The sequence below is a fragment of the Scyliorhinus torazame genome, chromosome 15 (genome assembly GCF_047496885.1).
Source record: "Scyliorhinus torazame isolate Kashiwa2021f chromosome 15, sScyTor2.1, whole genome shotgun sequence".
Taxonomy (NCBI): Eukaryota; Metazoa; Chordata; class Chondrichthyes; order Carcharhiniformes; family Scyliorhinidae; genus Scyliorhinus; species Scyliorhinus torazame.
In genome coordinates this window covers 88,184,653-88,206,575 of record NC_092721.1, presented here as the reverse complement: position 1 = coordinate 88,206,575, position 21,923 = coordinate 88,184,653, and the positions used below count along the sequence as shown (strand labels likewise).

The window sequence follows — 21,923 nt, the reverse complement described above, 5'->3', positions numbered from 1 at the left end:
GACGCGATCCTGGGCCTAGCGGTCAAAATGCAGACTCACTAGGTGCTCCATAAGAAGTGCATCGAAAGGATTGAAGTCCTGGAAAACAGATCACGGAGAAAGAACCTCCGGATCCTGGGTCTCCCTGAGGGAATGGAAGGAGCTGATGGCGGACTTATGCGAGCACGATGCTACACTCGCTAATGGGAGCTGAGGCCCCCTCGGGCCCCTTGGAAGTGGAAGGGGCCCACCGGGTCCCTGCGAGGAGACCAAAGGCTGGAGAACCACCTAGGGCGATGATCGTGCGATTTCACCGCTTCAATGACAGAGGTGGTTCTGAGATGGGCCAAAAAGGTACGAAGTAGTAGATGGGAGAATGCGGTGGTACGGGTGTACCAGGATTGGAGTGCGGAGGTGGCGAGAAGGAGGGTGGGTTTCAATCGAGCCAAGGAGGTGCTGCACAAGAAGAAAGTGAAGTTCGGGATGTGGCAGCCAGCGCGATTGTGGGTCACGCACCAGGATAGACATTACTATTTCGAAACGGCGGAAGAAGCATGGACCTTCATTCAAAACGAGAAACTGGACCAGAACTGAGGGACTGATGTTGGAGGGGAAATGACAATGCTGATGTATATAGAGATGTAAATTGGGGAGCGAGGGACACTGAGAAATGTGGGCGCTGGTGGGGGGGGGGGAAGAAGAGACACGGGCGGGGGATGGGGAATGGGAATGGGGCGGTAGGGGGAGCTGCGCCACGAGGGGCGGGATGGTTCTAGAGAGCGCGTGGTTTCTTTTTCCCGCGTCAGAGAGATGATGGCGGGAAGATAGGCGCAAGGAGGATGGGAGTTCCTCACACCGGGGGGGGGGGGGAAGAGAAGAAGAGAAAGAGTCGTCGAGGAGAGAGCGGGAGAAGCCGGGGTCAGTTGAAGTCAGCTGACTTTCAGAAGCAATATGGGCGGAGTAACCATGCTAGATGGGGATCTAGCGGGGGGGGGGGGGCAACTAGGTTGCTGCTGCGGAGATCGAAAGGGAGCTGGTACGAGAAAAGGTGGTCGGGGCGGGAATGCACCGCCTGGGGGACGGGTGGGTGTGCGGAACCAGGATGTGGGACTGGCCCAGAGAGGGTGATGGCTAGTCGACAGGGGAGGGGGGCGGGCAGCCCCCCAGTCCGGCTGATCACATGGAACGTGAGAGGCCTAAATGGGCCGGTTACGAGGGCCCGAGTGCTCGCGCACTTAAAGGGACTGAAGGCAGACGTGGCCATGCTTCAAGAAACTCATCTGAAGGTGGCGGACCAGGTTAGGTTAAGGAAAGGGTGGGTGGGACAGGTGTTCCACTCTGGGCTGGACACAAAGAATAGAGGGGTGGTCATATTGGTGGGGAAACGGCTGTCGTTCGAGGCTAGGAACATTGTAGCGGACAGCGGGGGCAGATATGTGATGGTGAGTGGCAGACTGCAGGGAATGGAGGTCGTGCTGGTCAACATGTATGCCCCAAACTGGGATGATGCGGGATTTATGAAGCGGATGCTGGGACGCATCCCGGACCTGGAGGTAGGAAACCTGGTAATGGGGGGGGGGGGGTGACTTTAACACCGTGCTAGACCCAGGGTTAGATAGATCTAGATCCAGGACCTGAAGAAGGCCGGCAGCGCTGAAGGCGGTGATCAGGGGAGAGTTGATCTCCATCAGGGCGGGAAAACAGAGGGCAAAGAAAGGGAAAGATTACTGGGGGAGATTTTGAGTGTGGATAAAAAATATGCGGAGGCCCCGGACGAAGGACTATACAGGGAGAGGCGACGACTCCAGACGCAGTTCGACCTGCTGATCACGGAGGGCAGAGGCACAGTGGGGGAAGGCACAAGGGATGAGATATGAATATGGGGGAAAAGGCGAGTCGCCTGTTGGCCCACCAGCTTCGAAAGAGGACAGTGGTGAGGGAAATAGGGGGAGTTAGGGATGAAACTGGAACCACGGTGCGGAGAGCAGGGAAGATAAATGAGGTGTTTAAGACCTTTTTATGTGAGGTTATATAGGTCCCAACCCCCGGAGGGAAAAGAGGGGATGCAGCAGTTTCTGGACCAACTAAGGTTCCCGAGGGTGGAGGAGCAGGAGGTGGCAGGCCTGGGGGCGCCAATTGGGGTGGACGAGGTGACCAAAGGGCTGGGGAACAGCAGGCAGGGAAGGCCCCGGGACCTGACTGGATCCCAGTGGAATTTTATAGAAAATATGTGGAGTTGTTGGCCCCGCTGCTGGTAAGAACCTTTAACGAGGCCAGAGAAGAGGGGACCCTACCCCCGACAATGTCGGAGGTGACGATATCACTAATCTTGAAGCGAGATAAAGACCCGCTGCAATGCGGGTCTTATCGGCCTATCTCACTCCTAAATGTGGACGCCAAGTTGCTGGCAAAAGTGCTGGCAATGAGGATAGAGGATTGTGTTCCAGGGGGTGGTGCACGAAGATCAGACAGGGTTCGTAAAGGGGAGACAATTGAATGTCAACGTGCGATGGCTATTGGGGGTGAAAATGATGCCCCCAGCAGAGGGGGAGGCAGAGATAGTGGTGGCAATGGATGCAGAGAAGGCATTTGATAGGGTAGAGTGGGAGTATCTATGGGAGGTGCTGAGGAGGTTCGGGTTCAGGGAGGGGTTTGTCAGCTGGGTTAAACTCCTATGGGGCCCCAATGGCAAGTGTAGTCACAAATCGGCTAAGGTCGGAGTATTTTCGACTACATAGGGGAACAAGACCGGGATGCCCGCTGTTCCCATTACTGTTTGCGCTGGCAATTGAACCACTGGCCATAGCGCTGAGAGACTCCAGGAAATGGAGAGGGGTGGTTAGAGGGGGAGAGGAACACCGAGTGTCACTCTACGTGGATGACCTAGTGCTGTATGTGGCGGGTCCAGTGGGGGGGATGACAGAGGTCATGCAGATATTGAAGGAGTTTGGAGATTTCTCGGGATATAGGCTTAACATGGGAAAGAGTGAGCTTTTCGTGATACACCCTGGGGACCAGAGTAGAGGAATAGATGGCCTGCCGCTAAGGAGAGTGGAAAGAAACTTCAGATACCTGGGGATTCAAATAGCCAGGAGCTGGGGAACCTTACACAGACTCAATCTGACTCGGCTGGTGGAACAAATGGAAGAGGATTTCAAAAGGTGGGATATGCAGCCGCTGTCACTGGGGGCAGAGTGCAGGCGATTAAGATGATGGTCCTCCCGAGGTTCCTATTTGTGTTCCAATGTCTCCCTATATGGATCACTAAGGCCTTTTTCAAAAAAATAGATAGGAGCATCATGAGCTTTGTGTGGGCAGGAAAGGCCCCGAGGGTAAGGAGGGGGTTCCTGCAACGTAGCAGAGACAAGAGGTGGACTGGCGTTGCCGAATTTGGGCGACTACTACTGGGCAGCCAACGTGGCGATGATTCGTAAGTGGATGGGAGAGGGGGCGGCGTGGAAAAGGCTGGAGATGGCGTCCTGCAAAGGAACGAGCTTAAAAGCGCTGGTGACGGCGCCACTACCGCTCTCCCTGAAAAAGTTTACCACGAACCCAGTGGTGGCGGCAACATTAAGTATCTGGGGGCAATGGAGGCGACAGAGGGTTGTGTTGGGAGCCTCGGTGTGGTCCCCGATCAGGAACAACCATAGGTTTGCCCCAGGGAGGTTGGACGGAGGGTTCCAGAGCTGGCACCGGGCAGGAATTAGGAGAGTGGGAGACTTATTTATAGATGGGACGTTTGCGAGCTTGGGAGCGCTAGAGGAAAAGTATGAGCTGCCCCTGGGGAATATCTTTAGGTATAGGCAGGTGAGAGCGCTCACGAAACAACAGGTGAGGGAATTTCCGCTGCTTCTGACACAAGGGATCCAGGACATGGTGCTTTCGGGGGGGGGTGGGTCGGGGAGGGCAAAGTGTCCGAAATATACCGGGAGATGAGAGAAGAGGGGGAGGAGCTGGTAGAAGAACTGAAAGGAAAATGGGAAGAAGAGCTCGGGGAGGAGATTGAGGAGGGTTTGTGGGCTGTGCCCTAAGTAGGGTAAATTCCTCTTCCTTGTGTGCCAGGCTTAGTCTGGTCCAATGTAAGGTGCTACATAGAGCACACATAACGGGAGTGAGGTTGAGCCGGTTCTTCGGAGTGGAGGACAAATGCGGGAGGTGCGGGGGAAGCCCGGCGAACCACACCTGTTTTGGTCGTGTCCGGGGTAGCGGATGAGCCGGGAGTGCAGGAGGCGAAAGGCGTAGGATTTTACTTGTGGAAGGAAGCGAAACCCCCCCCCCGGCGTGGAGGCCTGGATAAACGATATGGCGGGGTTCATAAAACTGGAGCGGATGAAGTTTGCGCTGAGCGGATCGGCTCAAGGGTTCACCAGGCGGTGGCAACTGTTCCTCGACTATCTAGCGGAACGTTAGGGGGAAAATAGATAGCCAGCAGCAGCCCGGTGGGGGGCGGGGGGGTAAATTGTTTGTCTTCTAGATGGGGCGAGGGGGCGGAGGAGCATTATTTCGTGTTATTTGTTAGTTTACTATATTATATATCAGTTATCATGTTACCGTTTTTGTTGATTTGTAAGGGGGAAAATTGTGTTTGAAAACTTTAATAAAATATATATTTTAAAAAAAATATTATATCCCAACTGGAATGCTACATTCAGTTCTGGATATGGCAAGTCAGAAGAATTTATTAGCCATCAGTATTGAGGGTTACAGAACCAAGGATGGTAGATCAGACATGTTCTAATTGAATGGCGGAACAGGTTTGACAAGATCTACTCCTATTCCTACATTCCTAGAGGGTGATGTACAAAATTGCACTTGTTCTGTAAATGCAAACATCAATTTAACATTTTCCCATTGAATTTTTGCTAATACAGACTCCTTTGGAAAATAAAAAATTGGTGGACCAATCCGATCTACAATCAAAACTTGAAAAACTTGACCTAATCGAGCGGGAATATCATAGACTTACAGCAACGCAGACATCAGCAGAGGTTTGTGAGTTCTAGAGCCTGCTCCACCGTATAAAATCATGGCTGATTGAGGCCTCAACTGATGTTCTGCAAATCCCTGATCAGCTTTGACTTTTAGTCAAGAATTCTATCTACCTCTGCCTTTAGAAATATTAATTAACCCTGTCTCCACTGCTCTCTGGTGAAGGGAGTTCAAAACATTCATGATCCTCAAAAAATGTCTTCTCATCTCCATCTTCAATGGATGATCCCTTATTTTCAAACTGAATATCTCCCACCAGGGAAAGTATCCTTTTCAGCATCCAACCTGTCAAGTCCCCTCAGGACCTTGAATTCAGAATGTCCAATTCACCCAACAAGCACATCTTTTGGGATTTGTGGGAGGAAACCGGAGCACCCGGAGGAAACACACATAGACGTGGGGAGACCATGCTGACTCCGCACAGACAGTGACCTAAGCTGGGAATCTAACCCGGGTCCCTTGTTACTATGAAGCAACAGTGCTAACAACTACTACAGTGGCATTTCGGCCTGGGTATCATCTGTGTGGAATCTGCACATTCTCCCAGTGTCTGCGTGGGTTTCGTCCGGGTGCTCCGGTTTCCTACAAATCCCGAAAGACATGCTTGTTGGGTAAATTGGACATTCTGAATTCTCCTTCAGTGTACCCGAACAGGTGCCAGAATGTGGTGACTAGGAGTAAGAGATTTTCACAATCACATTATTGCAGTGTTAAGGTAAGCCTACTTGTGACACTATTAGTAAGATCCGACTCAATCTTCTAAATTCCAATGTATACAGGCTCAACCTGCGTAATGTTTCCTCAACCCCCTCTTTCCCCCCCCCTCCCAAATCCCAGGTAACAGTTGTGCAGATGGTGATTAAAAACCAAAATGGGACCACCAGTATTAAGGGGGCCTGGATTCTCAGTATTTGTCATGCTGACAGCTGCCTTCAGACGTTTTTGCAGGCTTCTGACTGGCAGTGTGCTGTCATCAAACATTTGATCCAGTGCAACGCCCTCGGCAAGCAATCTGGTATCATAGTATCATAGAATTTACAGTGCAGAAGGAGGCCATTCGGCCCATCGAGTTTGCACCAGCCCTTGGAAAGAGTACCCCACTCGAGCACACACCACCTCCACCCCAATTAACCATTTTGGACACTTAAGATGTACGGGAGCAAAATGAGCAATGAAAGATTCTAAACCAGGAAGTACAAGGATATTTAATTTGATATATAATCTTGTGAAGAAAGAAACAAAGATGGGATCAAGAGAGACAAATAAGAGACAGTGGAAAACATTTCAATTCTTAAATCTCCAATATTAACTTCAGAAGAAATCAGACTCCATTTCTGTAAAATTAATTTTCAGTGTCTGATAAATTGTAACTAAACCATTAAAAAAAATGCACTCAGACCTGAATGCACAAGCCCTTTTTTTTTTTCTGGTGTGCTTAGTGGGTAATGAATGGGTAAGTATAGCAACCTCTTGCCATTTGTATGAATTTCAATGCAGATTCTCTTGCCAAGGTACTGATAAAACACAACTTGTGGAGGAGTAAGGTAACTCGTTCAACAGTTTCCGGTTTCTGCTTTTTAACTGAATATGTGTGTACATCAGTAATTACTGTCCAATTTTTTTCTAATAGCGAGTGCTGATAATCACACCTTTTTATTCTTAACGCAAAATCCTGACCAATGACACTCTGAATCACTGCAATTGATTTTCTTGTTGCTGAGACAAAGTGGTAATAAACGTGATGTAGTTCTGTCAATTCTTATGCTTGCAATAATCTGACTGCTATCTTTATCATATAGAAGAAAATTTGTGAATTGGAACAGAAGTTACGAGAGGAAGAACATCAACGAAAACTGGTACAGGATAAAGCTGCACAGGTTTGAGCAAGCATTGTAACACTGCCATTAAATTAGTTGGGCATTTTAAATTGGATTTTGATGATTCTTGATAAATTTGTTTTAAAAAATCATCTTTTATCTAATGCAATGATTGTGGATAATAGTTTTAAATTGCTGCTGCTAACAAGACCAACAACGGTGGCTGATCTACAAGCACCAGTACTTCCCACCTTAATGTTGTGCAGCTCAAAATGTTCTTGCAGATGCAAACCAAATTTGAAGGAGCAACATGTACAATTATGGTTCTCAAACGTTTTTTGAATATACTGTGAACATTTCATAATTCCAGCATTAAACATGACTGAAGTCCTAACGGCAACAGTATTCTATAATTTTAAGGCCTGTCTTCGCAGTTTAGTAAAGAATCACGTTTGCAGAATGCATGGAAGAAACACACACAAACAAATCTAAAGTCATAAGAAAATGAGTAGAGGAACAAGAAATTTAGCAATTCAGTTGAGATTCAAATAGTTACAGAATGTTATGTGGGAACACTTCTGAACTGGTTGCCTACCAGCCACATGATACCAAATTGATTGTTTAAAAATTGTTTCAAAGAATGTATTTAGTAATGTTTGAGGTAGCACAGTGGTTCCTACTGTTGCTTCACAGCACCAGGGACCTGGGTTTGATTCCCGGCCGGTCACTGTCTGTGCAGAGTCTTCACATTCTCCCCGTGTCTGCGTGAGTTTTGTCTGGGTGCTCAGGTTTCCTCCCACAAGTCCCGAAAGATGTGCTTGTTGAGTGAATTGGACATTCTGAATTCTCCCTTCGGGTAGCCGAACAGGTGCCAGAATGTGGCGACTGGGGGATTTTCACAGTAACTTCATTGCAGTGTTAATGCAAGCCTACTTTTGACACTAATAAAAATTATTATTATTATTAAGTTGGAATCCTTTGTCCTTCGTTGCGTTTGCATATTTGAAGACTTTTTTTATATAGTTGCAGACTGGCCTGGAAAGAAATAGAATTCTGTTACAAGCCGTGTCGCCACCATCACCAAAGATGAAGAGAGTAAGGAACAAGCGGAAGCAGCCAGTCAAGGTAGATTTAACAGTTGCAATTATAGATACATAGAAGATAGGAGCAGGAGGAGACCTTTTGGCCCTTCGAGCATGCTCCGCCATTCATCACAATCATGGCTGATCATCTAACTCAATAGCCTAATCCTGCTTTCTCCCAATAGCCTTTGATCCCATTCTCCCCAAGTGCTATATCTAGTCGCCTCTTGAATATATTAAATGTAGGGCAGCACGATGGTGCAGTGGGTTAGCCCTGCAGCCTCACGGCGCTGAGGTCCCAGGTTCGATCCCGGCTCTGGGCCACTGTCTGTGTAGAGTTTGCACATTCTCCGTGTCTGCGTGGGTTTCGCCCCACAACCCAAAAAGATGTGCAGGGTAGGTGGATTGGCCATGGTAAATTGCCCCTTAATTGGAACAAATGAATTGGGTACTCTAAATTTTTTTTTTTTTAAAGAATATATTAAATGTTTTAGCATCAACTACTTCCTGTGGCAATGAATTCCACAGGCTCACAACTCTTTGGGTGAAGAAATGTCTCCTTATATCTGTCTAAAACAGTTTATCTTGAACCCTCGACCGTGACCCTGGTTCTGGACACACCCAGTATTGGTAACATCTACTCTGTCTAGTCCCGTAAAAATTTTGTAAATCTCTGAGACACCGCCCCCCCCGCATATTCATCTGAACTCCAGCGAGAACAATCCTAACCTAGTCAATCTCTCCTAGTATGACAGTCCCGCCATTCCTGGAATCAGTCTGGTAAACCTTTGCTGCACTCCCTCGAGAGCAAGAGCATCCTTCCTCAGAGAAGGAGACCAAAACTGCACACAATACTCAAGGTGTGGCCTCACCAAGGCCCGGTATAATTGCATCAACACATCCCTGCTTCTATATTAGAAACCTCTCAACGAAGGCCAGCATTCCATTAGCCTTCTTTACCGCCTGCTGCACCTGCACCCTTGCCTTCAGCGACTGAAGCACAAGGAAATCTAGGTGCCGCTGCACACTCCCCTCCCAATTTACAACCATTTGGGTAGTAATCTGCCTTCCTGTTTTTGCTTCCAAAAGTGCATAACCTCACACTTATCCAAATTATATTGCATCTGCCATTTGATTTGCCCACTCGCCCAACCTGTCCAGTTCATGCTGTAGGATCTCTGCCTCCTTGTCACAATTCATCCTCCCACCTAACTAAGTATCATCTGCAAACTTTGAGATGTTACATTTTGTTCCCTCATCTAAATCATGAATGTATATTGTGAATAGCTGGGGTCCCAGCACCGATTCCTGTGGTACCCCACTAGTTACTGCCTGCCAATTTGAAAAGGACCCATTAATCCCTTCTCTTTGTTTCCTCTCCGCCAACCAATTTTCTATCCACCTCAATACATTTCCCCCAATTCTATGTGCTTTAACTTTGCACAATAATTTCTCATGCAGGACTTTGTCAAACGCTTTCTGAAAGTTCAAATATACCACATCGACTGGCTCCCCCTTGTCAACTGTACTGGTTACATCTTCAAAGAATTCCAATAGATTTGTCAAGCATGATTTTCCCTTCATAAATCCACGCTGACTCTGACTGATCCTGCCACTGCTTTCTAAATGTTCCGCTTTAAAGTCCTTTATAATGGATTCAAGCATTTTCCCCACTACCAATGTTAGGCTGACTGGTCTATAATTCCCTGCTTTCTCTCTGCTTCCCTTTTTGAATATTGGAGTGATGTGAGCTACCCTCCAATCTGCAGGGACAGTTCCAGAGTTTATAGAATCACGGAAGATGACCACCAATGCATCCACAATTTCCAGAGCCACCTCCTTAAGCACTCCGGGATGCAGATTCTCAGACCCTGGGGATTTATCCACCTTCAATCCCATCAATTTTCCCATTTCTCTACTAATGTTGATCTCCCTCCGTTCTTCCCTCTCACTAAACCTTTCATTCTCCAACATTTCTGGTATCTGATTTGTGTCCTCTTTTGTGACGACAGAACCAAAGTATGTATTCAATTGCTCAGCCATTTGTATGTCCCTTATTATGCATTTCCCGTTTCTGTCTGTAGTTGGCCTACATTTTTCTTTTCCAATCTCTTTCTCTTCGCATATCTATAGAAACTTTTAGTGTCAGTCCTTATGTTTCCTGCAAGCTTTCTTTCGTACTGTACTTTCTCCTTCCCCTTCGTCCTTTGCTGAATTCTAAACTGCTCCCAATCCTCAGACTATTATTTTTCTTGGCCTATCTGTATGTTTCTTCCTTGGATCGGATACTATTTCTAATTTCCTTTGTAAACCATTGATTGGTCCTCTTACCCATATGTTTTGGTGCCAGACAGGAATTCCCCCTCATGCGATCCTTGAATGTTTGCCATTGCCTATCCACTGTCATCACTAACTCTCCCCAACTCGCACTTCATAGTTTCCTTTATTAAGATTCAGCAGCCTAGTCTCCGAATCAATTACCTCACTCTCTATCTTGATTTTTAAAAATTCCATCATGTTATGGTCGCTCATCCCCAAGGGGCCTCATACATCCAGATTGGCAGTGATTTCCTTCTCATTACACAGTACTCAGTCTAAGATGGCCTGCTCTCTAGTTGGTTCCTCCACATATTGGTCAAGAAAACCATCCCGTATACACTCCAGGAGTTCCTCCTCTATGGCGTTGTGGCTAATTTGATTTGCCCAATCTATGTGAAGATTAAAATCACCCCTGCTCACCGATATTCCCTTATTACATTCATCTCTAATTTTGTGTTTAATGCCATTCCCAACCTCACCTCTGCAGTTTGGGGGGTCAATATATGACACCCAATAATGTTTTTTGCCCCATGGTACTTCTCAACTCTACCCATCCAGATTCCACATTGTCAGAGTTAATATCCTTTCTCACTACTGTGTTAATTTCCTCTTTAACCAGCAGTGCCACGCCACCACCTTATCGTTTATGCCTGTCCTTCCTAAATACTGAAAACCCTGGGACATTCAGTTTCCATCCCTGGTCACCCTGCAGCCATGTCTCCGTAATCCCAATTATATCATACCCATTTACATCTATCTGCACGATTAGTTCATTCACATTATTGCAAATGCTTCTGCATTAAGGCACAGAGCCTTTAAGTTTGTCTTTTTCACATTGTTTGTCTTGCTCCCAATATTTTTCTCTATTGTCCTGTTTGAATTTTGCCCTTGGTTTCTCCACTCTTCACTTTTCTACCTTTTTGTTTTTGTCCTTGCTCCCTCTTTCTTTGACTCCTTGCAGAGTTTCCCATCCCCCTGGATATTAGTTTAAACCCACCCCAACTGCTCTAGCAAATAGCCCCTCAGGACATCAGTTCCAGTCCTGCCCAGGTGTAACCCGTCCAGTTTGTACAGGCCCCACCTCCCCCAGAATCGGTCCCAATGCCCCAGGAATCTGAAACCCTCCCCCTGACATCATCTCTTCAGCCACGTATTCATCCTATATATCCTGTCATCTCTACTCTGACTAGTAGTGGCACCGGTAGTAATCTTGAGGTCACTACCTTTGATGTCCGATTTCTTAACTTCCTTCCTAGCTGCCTGTATTCTGCTTTTAGGACCCCCTCCCTTTTTTTTTTTTTTTACCTATGTCGTTTGTACTGATGTGTACCACGACCACTGGCTGTTCACCCTCCCCGTCCAGAATGTCCTGGACCCACTCTGAGACATCCTTGACCCTAGCACAGCGAGGCAACATACCATCCTGGAGTCTCGTTTGCAGCCACAGAAACGCCTGTCTATTCCCCTTACAATTGAATCCCTTAACTATTGCACAGGCACACTTATTACCCCTCCCCTCTGCAGCAGAACCAGCAATGGTGCCACGGGTTTGGCTGTTGCTGTTTTCTCCTGAGGTCATTCCCCTCAACAGTATCCAAAATGATATATCTGTTCTGCAGGGGAATGGCCACAGGAGATTCCTGCACTACCTGCCTAGCTCTCTTGCTCTGTCTGGTGATCACCCATTCCCTTCATGCCTGCGGAGTCTGAGCCTGCGGTGTGCCCACCTCTCTATACGTGCTATCCACGATACACTCCGACTTGCGGATGCTCCACAGTGTCTCCAGCTCTGAAACCGAGTTTCCAGTAGCTGTAACTGGAGACACTTCCTGCACACATGCTGACCCCGGGGACTGGAACTGTCCCCAGTCTGCCACATGGAGCAAAAGGAGCAAACCACGGCTTGGAGCTGTCCTGCCATGATTTATTCCTTTAAATTAAACTTTTGAAAGATGTTTTTGTGTCCGATTTGTATCCAAAGCCTCCTATACTATTTAATTAGCTTTTTTAAAAAAAAAAAAACCTGTTAATTAGTAATGCCTTGTTTTACAAAGATTTTGAAAGTGCTCACAGCAGTGTTCTGAAATACTCTTGATTTAGAGTTACAGTTGGTAAATGTGTCGGATACTTGACACTTGGGAAAATCATGAAGCAATACCGTTGATTTGGTACCTTTCTAATGATCCGAGCACTGACTGCAAAATGTTGACTCATGATCTGGCATCAGAGATGTCAAATTTTCAAAGGTCCATACATGTATCAACTGCACTGCCCTCCTCAACCCTCGCTGTTATTTCATTTAAGAATGTTTTTGATGCAGCAATATGATGATCTGGTTTCATGATCTTGGTTGAGGGAAATATTGACCAGGGCACAGAGGCAAACTCTCTGATTTCTTAAATAGTTCCATGAATCTTTCGCCCTCTTAAGCCTGGATCTTTTGTTTAACAACTGACCTGAATGATAGCACCTCCACCTCAAATAATGCTCCCTTAGTAATGCGCTGACGTGTCCACCTTGATTTTGTGTTCCAGACCCTGGAAAGTGTCTTTAACCTGCTACCAACTGACCCATGGATAACCAGACAGATTTTGATTTTAAAACTAGCATTCTGCTAATTGAAATGCTTTGGTAGTCTAGGAGAATAATGATGAACGATTTGCAATTGAGAGGATATCTAACATGTCTGCCTAAACCTTTGTTTTCAGAATGCTTGTACAAACCATTTACATGCACAACCTCATTATCGTTTCAACCTGGGCGATATACCATTTGTTGCAGGAAAAGTGAGTAACAGTTGCACCCATGTCCAATGCTATCATACCGGCATGTCTTTATTAACTTTGCTTGTCCAAATCCTCTACATGTTTTCCAGTGTGGCTGGTACTATTGTCTACTTAACTGAGATTCCTTGGGTTGATTTCTAGCCAAGGGAGTACAATGAACATTTACAGCCTTCAACAAAATGTAGTAATGATTAAAGATTTTCAATTATTTTTTAAAAGGGAGTCATTTTTACGAGTGATCATTTCCGAAATAAATGGTGATAAACACTACCTAAAGGATGTAGAGGGTAGAGTGCATTCATATTGTGTGGATTCTGTGATAGTACTGGCCTGGAGGTTGGGTCCAGTTAAAATTAAATGCCATACGCCATGAAAGCCAGATTATCAAGAATAATTAACTGATTTGTTAGTGTCCTTGGGGAAGGAAACCTGCTACCGCTACCCTCTGACCTGCAAAACTACAGTCACACACTGTTCCCTCTTGAGAGTGCCTAGCAGGCTTACTGAAGGTAGGCAATATATTAGGCCTTGCCAACATCACCCACACCCTGAGAATTTTTGATTTCAGACATGATTGGCACCCATCCACCACCTTTAAATTTATTTTCTGTCACCAACAAAAATGATACCAGTGTGCACCATCCAAAAGATGCTCTACGGCAACTCACCAAGACTCCTTCTATAGAACCTTCTAAATCCATGACCTCTGCCACATAGAAAAATAAAGGCAACTGATGCATGAGAATGCCACTGGGAAGTTCCCCTCTTAAGCCAATCACCATCCTGACTTTATTGCCATTTCTTTAGTGTTGCTGGGTCGAAAGGCTGGAGCTCTATTCCTAAACAACACTGATGTACCTACACCACATCGACTACAGCAATTAAAGAAGGTAGTTCATTTTGCCTTGCACACACCTCTGCTTCTGGTTTGATCACTTAACACTTTCAAATAGCTTGTTTAAGATTCTGCACAATCAAAAGACGTCTATGGGGAATAATCCTTGCCAATTACTCGTTCCAAAAAAATTCATGAAATCATTCTGATAATAGATGAAAAAGGAGAAAGGCCAATGTCAATTGAATTTTTAATTGAAACGTCAAAATATTTTGAAGATCTGATATTGCCGTGCAAAGATGCTTGCATCAAGAACATTGTTTAAAATTTTGCTTCTTATTTTTACTCGGAACATTCTGTCAAATTTAATTTCTTAATGGCTTTTGATTTTTCAGTCTGCTAGTCCAAGCCATTCAGTCCGTGCTAATGTTCAGCACGTATTGCATCTGTTGAAGCAACACAACAAGATCTTGTGCAATGACCGAGTTGTCAGTGACCAGCCAATAGTCAGGAAGAAAACCGCAAAAGCTTGTAATATAATGCCTGAAAGTTCTTCTGGATCTACCATTTCCTCCACTTCCCAAGAGGTGCTGTGTGAACTACTGTTGACGTTACAAGATGAGTTTGGACAAATGAGCTTGTAAGTATACTGTTCCTCGGAATATCTTCTGCATATTAATTGTCTACTGGGATTTTTAAAGTAGAACTTGAAGATTAGGGATATACTTATTAACGTTGTTATGTAGACTTTACAAAGGCAAGTTATAACCTCAATTCCCCATAACACAAAGGGAGAGTAGGAGCTCCCAGCACCGAAAAGGAAGCTATCTGTCTGGCAATACTAGGGAGAGGGATCAGGATGGCATAATGTTGTGGAAGTCCCAAAAGACCTGCTTGTTAGGTGAATTGGACATTCTAAATTCTCCCTCGGTGTATCCGAACAGGCACCATAGTGTAGTGACTAGCGGATTTTGCACAGATACTTCATTGCAGTATTAATGTAAGCCTACGTGTGACACTAATAAAGATTATTAAAAGAGTCAGTTATTCAGGATCCATGCAACACTTTATAAACCCACAGTAAACATCTTAACAACTATCAACACTAATAAATCCCCCAAAGAATATAGTACTCTATAAGTAACTCTTAATCTTTCCTTGCAACATCCATAAGACAAAAAGAACCCTTTGTACAGAAAGACATCAGGTTTAACTTCACGACTGAGAACAGTTACCACGTTGAAATCACCAAGTAGACATTCATAAGCTTGCAGAGATTGATACACATCCTGCTGTGACTGCAGCATCTCCAAAAATTAAAACTAAACTAAACACATCCTGTAGCTGCAAGCCCAAAGCGAGTAAAAGCTGACATACAGCCCAGCCCAACCCACAATTTGACATCACTGCAGTAATAAGCACCCATTCCTTAAAGGTACACCCACTACAGCTATTCTATGAAGAACACCCATTTCTTAAAGGTACTTTCACATGACAACAGACATGAGCAGGTGAGTACCTTAACCTGCCTCCAGTCTCTACTAGCCACCAGTTGGAATCCCTGTCTAAAACTGCAAAATTCACTGAATTATATTCCTATAGCATTCAATAAATCAGTGCTTTTAAAGTGTTTTTCATATTTAAAAACTTTTCGGTGAGGATTCTTGGACCAAATTCTCTGATTAATGGGGCTCTACCCCCGCGCCCGTGAGAAAACGGGCGCGAATCACTCTGGATGTTTTTCTAAAGTTCAGAGTGATTCCCCATTTTGAAGGGGGCTAGCAGAGTAGTCAACGCAGTTCCGGCTGCCGATACAGGGCCCTGCACTTCCGACCGCAGGTCCATGCATATGCAAGGCGGCCGCCTGCGACGGTGGCCCCGCGCAACATGGACCCACACAGAGGGCCGACCCTGACAATATAGCCCCCCCCCCCCCACCCCCCCCCTGGTCACGTGCGCCTGCAGAACGGCTGCCCCCGATCGCGAGCCTGGCCTGCCTGGAGCCCCCCCCGGTGACGGATTGCCCCCCACCAGGTCGGTCACTCACGAGTGTCCGCCGAGTGGAACCATGAGTGAATCACGCCGGCAGGAACTCGGCCAGTTGCCGGCAGGGAATCGCTGTGGGGGCCTCTTTCAATGGCCCCCCACCAGCGCCACGTCGATCATGCGCTCGCGGTTGTTGGCGATTCCCCGGTCCCCGGAGAATTGCGGGAAGGCATCGGGCCCGATCACCGGTCTGGCGCCCCATTCTCCGCCCCCCCGCGCCGAGCGTAATTGTGGCTCGGAGAATCCCAGCCCAGATGTCTGGATGTGGCTTCACTTGAGGGCTGACAGGCAGCTGAGTGAGATGGTGTGGGATGAGGTGATTAAAAGCCACTCACTGGTCAATGACTTGAGTAAGGACCAAACTGCAAGTACACTTTGAGGATCCCTCTATTGCTGCTGGTTTCATCGCATGAACATACAAATTAGTAGACCACTCAGCCCCTCAAGCCTGCTCTGCCATTCAATAAGCTCCTGCCTGATCTTGTAACTTCAACCCCACATTACTGCCTACTTCTGATAATATTTAAAGACTGCTTCCACTGCCTTTTGAGGCACGTTCCAGAGACCCCTGACCCTCCGAGAAAATACCCCTCGTCTGTCTTATAAAAAAAATAAAAAATTAGCCCTAGCTCTAGATCCTCCTACAAGAAGAAACATTCTCTCCGCATCCACCCTGTCAATATCCCTCCAAATTATATCCACTGTTTCTTTCATTCCTCTCTCCTCTTCTATTCTGTTTGCCCATACATGGATGTGACTAACTAGCTAGTAACCCACATCGCATGAATTAATAAAAATAAAGTTCTTGCTTTCCTTGGAGATAATTCATTCTGTTATATATTTTGTTTAATCTAGTGAACATCAAGAGTTGGTCAAACAAATTCATGAAACAAATAGAAATTCAATGAGAGAGGACTTGGAACGAGAGTTAGAATCACTGGTGAAGAGAATGGAAACAAAAGGAGACCAAATTGCTAAAGTCCGCAAACATCAGGCAACGGTACGGTTTAAAATTTTTTTCTATATAGTCGCTTGGGTACAAAACTTGAATCTTGTTGCCAAAGCTTTTTGTTTTGCACTCGTCAGGACAAATACAAGAATGACAAATTTCAAACATTACCAGTTTATACCAGAGGAGAAACTGGTGCTAATTGGTTATCAGGATGCAAAGCTTTTGGCAATACTCTATGAAGTAGTTCCAATTCCCAAGGTGGCCCAGTGGATAAAGGGTAAACCCCCCGCAGACCTGTCCAATCCCAACTGCTTTGCTCACCACAGCAAAGGTACTGATCAGAATTTAATGAAAGAATGACTTGCTGACACTCTGTCGTTCCAAGCTGGAAATTCATTTGCATGTCAAGCTCCACCTTCAAACGTTTCTCTCTTGTTTCGGCACCACAATGTTGAAAATCCAATCTTACAGTTGTATGTTGTAACAGTAACACAAATCTTGCTTCTAAATCCACATTGCTGTTATTCACACTTGTGACATTTCGTGCTGTGCGCATGGGAACCGGGCTGGTTGTGTGACATATGGCGAGTGAAGGGGACCTAAAGATAGTACTTGGCTAACCTGGAATAGTTAAGCTAACATCTTAAAATGCAAAATTACTCATTGTTATTCCAAACTTCCAGGTTTTGTCTTTTTCTTCCAACATCCAAAATATATTAATTGCTACACTCCCCGTGTATTTTCCAGGATTGAATTGCCTTGATTGTGTTAACTGCAGAACAAAAGACATGTCCATTAATAAAAGCATGTCATCATATGGTATATTTCTTGAACTGTTGTTGTATTGGATCAATAAATGAGAACTGTTAGTATTGGAGCAATTAATTCCACAGTAAGTTTGTTTTATCATTTGTATTAGACTGGCTTCCACTTCAGGTTGTCTCTTGTACATTCTCTACTTATACCATGTTATAAAGAAATGTAATGCCATTATTATCTCACTTAAATGTGAGAAGAGGAGGTGGTGGCATAGTGGTATTGTCACTAGACCAGTAATCCAGAGACTTCTGGATAATGCAATGGGAACCCAAGTTTGAATCCCACCAGATAGTGAAATTTTAATTCAGTAAAGATCTGTAAATAAATTATGGATTGTCGTCATTTTAAAAAAAAAAAAAAAAAAAATCTACCATCCTACATGTGGTTTACTCTTCAATATCCTCTGAAATGGCAAACCACTCTGCTCAAGAACAATTGGGGATGGACAATAAATGCTGGCCTTGCATCCCATGGATGAATAAAAACAAATGTATCGAGCATTATGAATTAGTTGGTCAACCCAACCATGATTTGGAATGTTATCTACTTGTTCTATGGATTTTTGTCATATTATGTTTTGCATATGCTAGAACTTTTTCCCTATAGATATTATGTAGATGTGCCAGGAAATCTACTGTGCAGAATAAGTTAACCAATATAGTTCCAGATATCATTCCTTGTCAAGATCAGAAATGAATAATGCCGCCTTTTTTTCTGCAGTTAACACCGATCTTGCATATTAATTTTCTTTCAAGCTTAAAAAATACCAAGAAACGATGAGGAGAAGGCATCCGGTCAGTGGAGGAGCAAGCCAGAAAAAGACTCTTAAGAGTGCAAAAGAAGTGCAAGAGAGAACTGCAACGACCAGAGGAAAGGATATTTCTTCTAAAGTGCGACCAGGAGATAACAGCAAAAAGAACCTTTGTTTATTAAGAGACATGCAGACTCTACAAACTACTCTACGAAAAGACGATGTTAGTTGGAGCTACTGAAGTAATTTATTTTTTAAACTTGTGGTGTGAATTTCAATCCCCAGCTGGTTGTTTATGTCTCCTTTATCTTTTCAAAGTAAGCGCTGTGAAGGTGAAATACCTGATTTCACAATGTTTTTGGAAACTGCTTCAAGCCTCTGTTTTTGAAAACTCCTTCAAGCCTGACTTGTGGACTCTGCACAGCTTCTCAATTACAGGTGCTAAGCTTCACCTACATCCTTTGACTGGATAAATGAAAATGACTTCTGAGTTTCACTTGTTCTGTGCTTGGAAAGTCTAGTCTCCTCCAAATGTGCTCTTCTGATTCAGCTTTGTTTGATGCTGTGGTCATGGTGGCAAATAATGTAGCCTCAAATTCAGAAATGCTTTATTAATGAATCTATAAATGGATCTGAAGGCTTCATTGATGAATGACCTCCAGATTGGTAGAGTTACTCAGGGAAAATTATCCAACAATGTATTCAAAAGATAGAATCTCATTTAATATTTTACGGTGGCAATCCCATGTGTAAATATTTTTTATTTGTCAGCTCTGCAACTGCAAATTATGGTTCTTGCACATTTTATACAGAACTGTTGGTCTTTTATGGTTTGATCCTGGCATTCAGTTTCTGTCAAGAAAAAGAGAAATACCTAAATATTAATCTATTTTCAATAAATAAAGATTTTGCTTTTTTTATGTTGGGTGACTGGCAATCTGTTGCACCAGGATGTGAATGCTTAACCGTGCACGTTATTACAAGAATTTAAATAACCTTCATTTCAAATATTAGTGTTCATCATGAATAGTGCTGATTTCAATTCATGACATTTTTGTAAGGACTAATTTTAATACTTTAGTAGATGGCAGACACTGCTGACTTGTAGGTGGTAGACAGGCTTTGTGGAGTCGGAAGATGAGTTCCGTGTCGCTGGGCTACCAGGGAAGCAAAGGCCAGAACATCGGTCTCTCTCTCTCTCTCCCTGGTCTCCCGGATCTTCCGACACACCAAAGATCGCCACCTCTGGACTCCGTACCACCATCTTCTTTAATACTTCTGACATGCCAGAAACCTCTGGGACATGCCCAGAACATATGGACATGGTTCGCAGCTCCCCACTGCAAAGTGCCCTCATCTATCCTCCACCCCCTCAAGAACCTGCTCATTTGGGCCACTGTCATGTGTGCCCTGAGGACCACGTAGACTGAGCTGGCACACGACGAGGATGCATTGACTCACCTCCGGGCCTCCTCCCATAATCCGGCCTCCAACTCCCCACCCAGCTCTTTTTCCCAGCTCTTTATCCCACTTTTCGCTTCACCTACTGTATCGGGGCTCCCTTCCACTCCATCAATTCCTTGTAAATCTCTGAAACCTTCCCCTCCTTTACTCCTACTCACGATACCACCTTATCCTGGGGGTGTGGGAAGGTCAAAACCTGCCTCTGCACAAAGTCCCTCACCTGCAGAAACCGGAACCCATTCCCACCTTACAGCTCAAACTCCTCCAAGCTTGGGAAGCCCTCATTGATTAAAAAGATGTCCAAATCTCTCGATTCCCGCCTGCTCGGGTGGTTATCACATATCGGTGCCCACAACACACACCCCCCCAGCCCCATGTGCTGTTGCCACTGTCTCCACACCCTCCGGGCTGCCACTACCGGGTTTGTGGAGTACCTGGCCGGTGAGAATGGCGGAGGCCGCTAACAGTGCCCCTACAAGAAAGACTAACAGGAACCTCTGGAGCACTATCATCTTCACTGTCTGCACCCTCCTCGCCAATGACAGCGGGGGCACATCCCACCTCCGAAAGTCCCCCTCATCTATTCTACCAACCAACCCAGATTCAGCTTGTGCAGCTGCTCCCATTCCTGTGCCACTTGGGTGCCCAAATACCAAAAGCTCCCCCCATCACCTAAACGGCATCTCCCCCAATCTCTTCTGCCCCCTCGCCTGAATCGCAAAGACATCACTCTTGCCCATATTCAATTCCTACCCCGAGAACCTACCGAATTCTTCTAATATCCCCATAATCCCTTTGATTCCACCCCCCCCACCCCCCCAAAAAAGCAGGTCTGAAATATACAGAAGCAGTTCATCCGCGTATTGCGAGACTCTGTGCTCCACACCCCTGCCAGGCACCCGACTGTCTCCGTGCCATCGCCAACAGCTCTACAGCCAAGCAAACAGCAGTGGGGAAAGTGGGCAACCCTGCCTCGTCCCCCGGTCAGCCTGAAATAGTCTGAACTCACCAGGTTCGTCTGCGTACACTCCACCGGTGCCTAATACAACAACTGGACCCAGTCCACAAATCCCTGTCCAAACCCAAACTGCCCAGGACCTCCCACAGATATTCCCACTCCGCCCGATCAAAGGCCTTCCTTGCGTCCGTGGTTATCAGCACCTCTACCTCTTGTCCCTTTTGGAGGCATCATGATCACATTAAGTAGCCTCTTGATGTTGGATGCTCGATGCATCCCCTTCATGAACCCCATCTGGTCCTCCTCTGGCACACAATCCTCTATTCTCAAGGCCAAGATCTTTGCTAAAAATACATTTAGCAGGGAAATCCGTCTGTATGTTCCACATTGTTCCGGGTCCTTTTCCCGCTTCAAAATGAGGGAGATCGAAGCCTGCAACAAAGTCGGGGGAGCACTCCCAGCTCCACTGCCTCGTTAAAAGTCCTTACCAGCAGCAGCTCCAATACCCTCGAGAACGTCTCATAAAATGTATCCGTCTGGACCCGGGACCTTGCCCGATTGCATCGCCTCCAGCAGTTTTATCAGCCCAATTGCGAACTCCTCATCCACCTTCGGGAACTCCAACCCCTCTAAAAATCTCCTCCGCCCTGGCTGGGGGTTCCGACTCGTACAACTTGCTGTATAAGTCCGTAAACACCCCATTCACCTCCGCCGTGCCCAAGATCGTATTCCCTACTGCGTCCTTCACTTTCCCGATCTCCGTCGCAGCCTCCTGCCTCTTCAACTGGTGCGCTAGCATCCTTCTTGTCTTCTCCCCATACTTATACACCGCCCTCCAGTGCCCCACCGCCTTTCCCGTAGATAGTAGCCCAAACTCCATCTGCAGCCTCTGCCGCTCCTTTAGCAGACCCGCCTCCGGGCATCCACATACCTCCTATCTACCTGCATGATTTCCTCCACTAGCCTTTCTGTCTCTACCCGCTCCGCCTTCTCCCTGTATGCCCAAATCGATATAAACTCCCCCCGACCACTGCCTTCAGTGCCTCCCACACCGTACCCACCAAAACCTCCCTTGTATCATTAATCTCCACATAACCCCGGATGACCTTCCTCACCCGCTCACACA

General features: G+C 45.9%; 1 protein-coding gene across 4 annotated transcripts in view; it reads left to right on the top strand.

Annotated features, from left to right (window-relative positions):
• LOC140391669 (centrosomal protein of 57 kDa-like) overlaps positions 1–19,293 on the top strand; it is a 39,764-nt gene extending 20,471 nt beyond the window's left edge. For 2 of the 4 annotated variants that reach the window (XM_072476392.1, XM_072476393.1), the window contains 7 exons: positions 4,851–4,967; positions 6,768–6,845; positions 7,809–7,910; positions 12,895–12,972; positions 14,203–14,447; positions 16,709–16,853; positions 18,380–19,293. In XM_072476392.1, the coding sequence (XP_072332493.1) occupies positions 4,851–4,967; positions 6,768–6,845; positions 7,809–7,910; positions 12,895–12,972; positions 14,203–14,447; positions 16,709–16,853; positions 18,380–18,616 (1,002 nt within the window). In that variant the 3' untranslated portion in view covers positions 18,617–19,293. Of the gene's footprint in view, positions 1–4,850; positions 4,968–6,767; positions 6,846–7,808; positions 7,911–12,894; positions 12,973–14,202; positions 14,448–16,708; positions 16,854–18,344 lie in introns of all 4 variants that reach the window. The other 2 variants (XM_072476395.1, XM_072476394.1) reach the window with 2 other exon arrangements.
• Positions 19,294–21,923: the final 2,630 nt, after the last annotated feature.